This window comes from Thamnophis elegans, chromosome Z (genome assembly GCF_009769535.1).
Source record: "Thamnophis elegans isolate rThaEle1 chromosome Z, rThaEle1.pri, whole genome shotgun sequence".
Taxonomy (NCBI): domain Eukaryota; kingdom Metazoa; phylum Chordata; class Lepidosauria; order Squamata; family Colubridae; genus Thamnophis; species Thamnophis elegans.
The window spans coordinates 111,870,078-111,872,243 of NC_045558.1; the positions used below are offsets into that span (position 1 = coordinate 111,870,078).

General features: G+C 36.6%; 1 protein-coding gene across 1 annotated transcript; it reads right to left on the reverse strand.

Moving 5' to 3' along the window:
- Positions 1–1,031: 1,031 nt before the first annotated feature.
- On the reverse strand, positions 1,032–1,958 carry LOC116521498 (olfactory receptor 14A2-like). Its single transcript, XM_032236165.1, has one exon. It carries the CDS (start codon positions 1,944–1,946, stop codon positions 1,032–1,034), a length of 915 nt encoding a protein of 304 aa, XP_032092056.1. The 5' UTR covers positions 1,947–1,958.
- Between the last annotated feature and the right edge of the window lie 208 nt (positions 1,959–2,166).

The following is a 2,166-nucleotide window of genomic DNA, read 5'->3' on the forward strand; positions in this document are numbered from 1 at the left end:
TTTGTTTTATTCAATCTTTCTGCATTTATTTTGTTGTTCAATATGCAAAGTGATACATTTAAAGCCACAGAACTCATATTTCATTTTTTTTTAGACAGAATAGATTTCATATTTCTGAGGCTATTGATAATTGGATTGAGCATTTCATTTCATTTCCCTTTATTTGTATGCCGCCCTTTTCCCTGGGGGGACTCAGGGCGGCTCACAGTTCAAAAAAAAAGGGGGGGGGACAAACAATTTCCAACATACAGACAATACAACATATTAAAAAAAACACACAACAGCCACAAAAATTTGAGTGGGGTTAGAATCTTAACCCCAGGCCAGCCGGGACAGCCAGATCTTTAGGGCGGCGCGGAAGGACTGGAGGGTGGTGAGGGTCTGAATCTCCACGGGGAGTTCATTCCAGAGGGTCGGAGCAGCCACCGAGAAGGCTCTCCTCCAGGTAGTTGCCAGTCTACACTGGCTAGATGATGGAATTTGGAGGAGGCCTAATCTATGCGATCGTATCGGTCTAGTGGAGGTAATTGGCAGCAGAGGTAAAAAGAAATGGATATGGGAAATTTAATTTTAATCTAAGTAAGAATAAACTTTAAAGAAAGTCCTTGGACAAGTAAAAAACATGCAAAAATATTTTAAAAAATGTAAGGTGAGGGAAAACTAGTGGAAGAGGACTTTTGCATAGAAGATATTTTCCACATTGTCTTCAAATTCAATATGTAGAATACACTGGCAAAGTTGACACATTGATTAAAAGGGGGAAGCTCATTTTATACAGAAAGACATAGGAAAAAATAGCACACATATGAAAAACCTCCTTGTCATTACATTTTCCTTAATAGCATTGCACCTGATCCCCATTCCATCCATGTTTAACATATCAAAAGTGTGTTAAAATAAATTACATATTCTATTATTTTGGGGGGATTGAGAGCTAAATTTCCCTGCATCCCAACTATGTAGAACAGTCAAAGAAAGACAATAAAATATAATTTTGCTGAACAGAATAGAAACAACATTAAAACAACATTTCAGAATCTCCACAATTTAAAGAAGACAGCTTTTATATTCTTATTCCTCATGCTATAGATGATTGGGTTGAAGAGGGGTGGAAGAAGGGAATATAGAATAGTCAAAGCCAAATCTAAATCAGATGGGGTGTCAGAGGGACGTCTCATATTAACAAAGAATCCAGTTAATATAAAGATAGATACTACTGTAATATGGGGAATGCAAGTTGATAAGGCTTTTAGCTTTCCTTGTTCAGAAGGGATTCTTTGTACTGCCTTGAAGATCATGGCATATGATATGATAATAAAAGTAAAACAAGCTAGTGCTACAATGGCACTGACCAAAATAATCCTAACTTCTATTAAATTGATTCTAGAGCAGGATAGCTTAAGCAATTGTGGAATATTACAGAAAAACTGGTTTACAGTATTAGAACACAAAGAGCTGGAAAATATGCCAGTGGTATGCAACGTACCATAGAGAAAACTTACAATCCAAACTAGACCCACAATTTCAGTGCAGGATTTCAAACTGATCAATGTCTCATATTGGAGTGGATTACAAATTGCAACATACCGATCATACGCCATTGCTGTGAGTAGGAAGAAATCAGAAGCTGCAAAGGAGATAAAGAAAAATGCTTGGGCAACACAACCCAAGTAAGAAATGTATCTGGTATTTAGGAGGAAATTCATCATGCATTTTGGAACAATCACTGAAACAGAGCCTAGGTCCTGCAGTGCCAAATTCATTAGAAAGAAGTACATGGGCCTATGCAATCGATGATCAGAAGCTACTGCAGATATGATGAGAAGATTTGTGGTTAGAGTTGCTAAATATAACAGAAAGAACATGAAAAAATATAAAATCTGCAGATGTCGACTTTTTGAGAATTCCAGGAGCAAAAAGTAAGACACTACAGTTTGATTATCCATGTTTTATTTATGACAAAGCTGTATGGCAAAACTGCAGGGAAGCAGAGGAGAGAGGTGCAATTAGACAAAATTTGAGAAGTAGCTCTTTGATATTGAGAAAACAAAAAGAAACATAAAGCATGGAAATAATAAACAGAAAATCACCCTTTGGAAAATATCAATACCAACTAGACTACGCTGTCAATTTATATCTATCTATACTCAAGAACCAAACACCAAC

What these genes read in the sequence shown, in the direction of transcription:
- LOC116521498 (XM_032236165.1), bottom strand. Translation starts at nt 1,946, where the DNA reads ATGGATAATCAAACTGTAGTGTCTTACTTTTTGCTCCTGGAATTCTCA.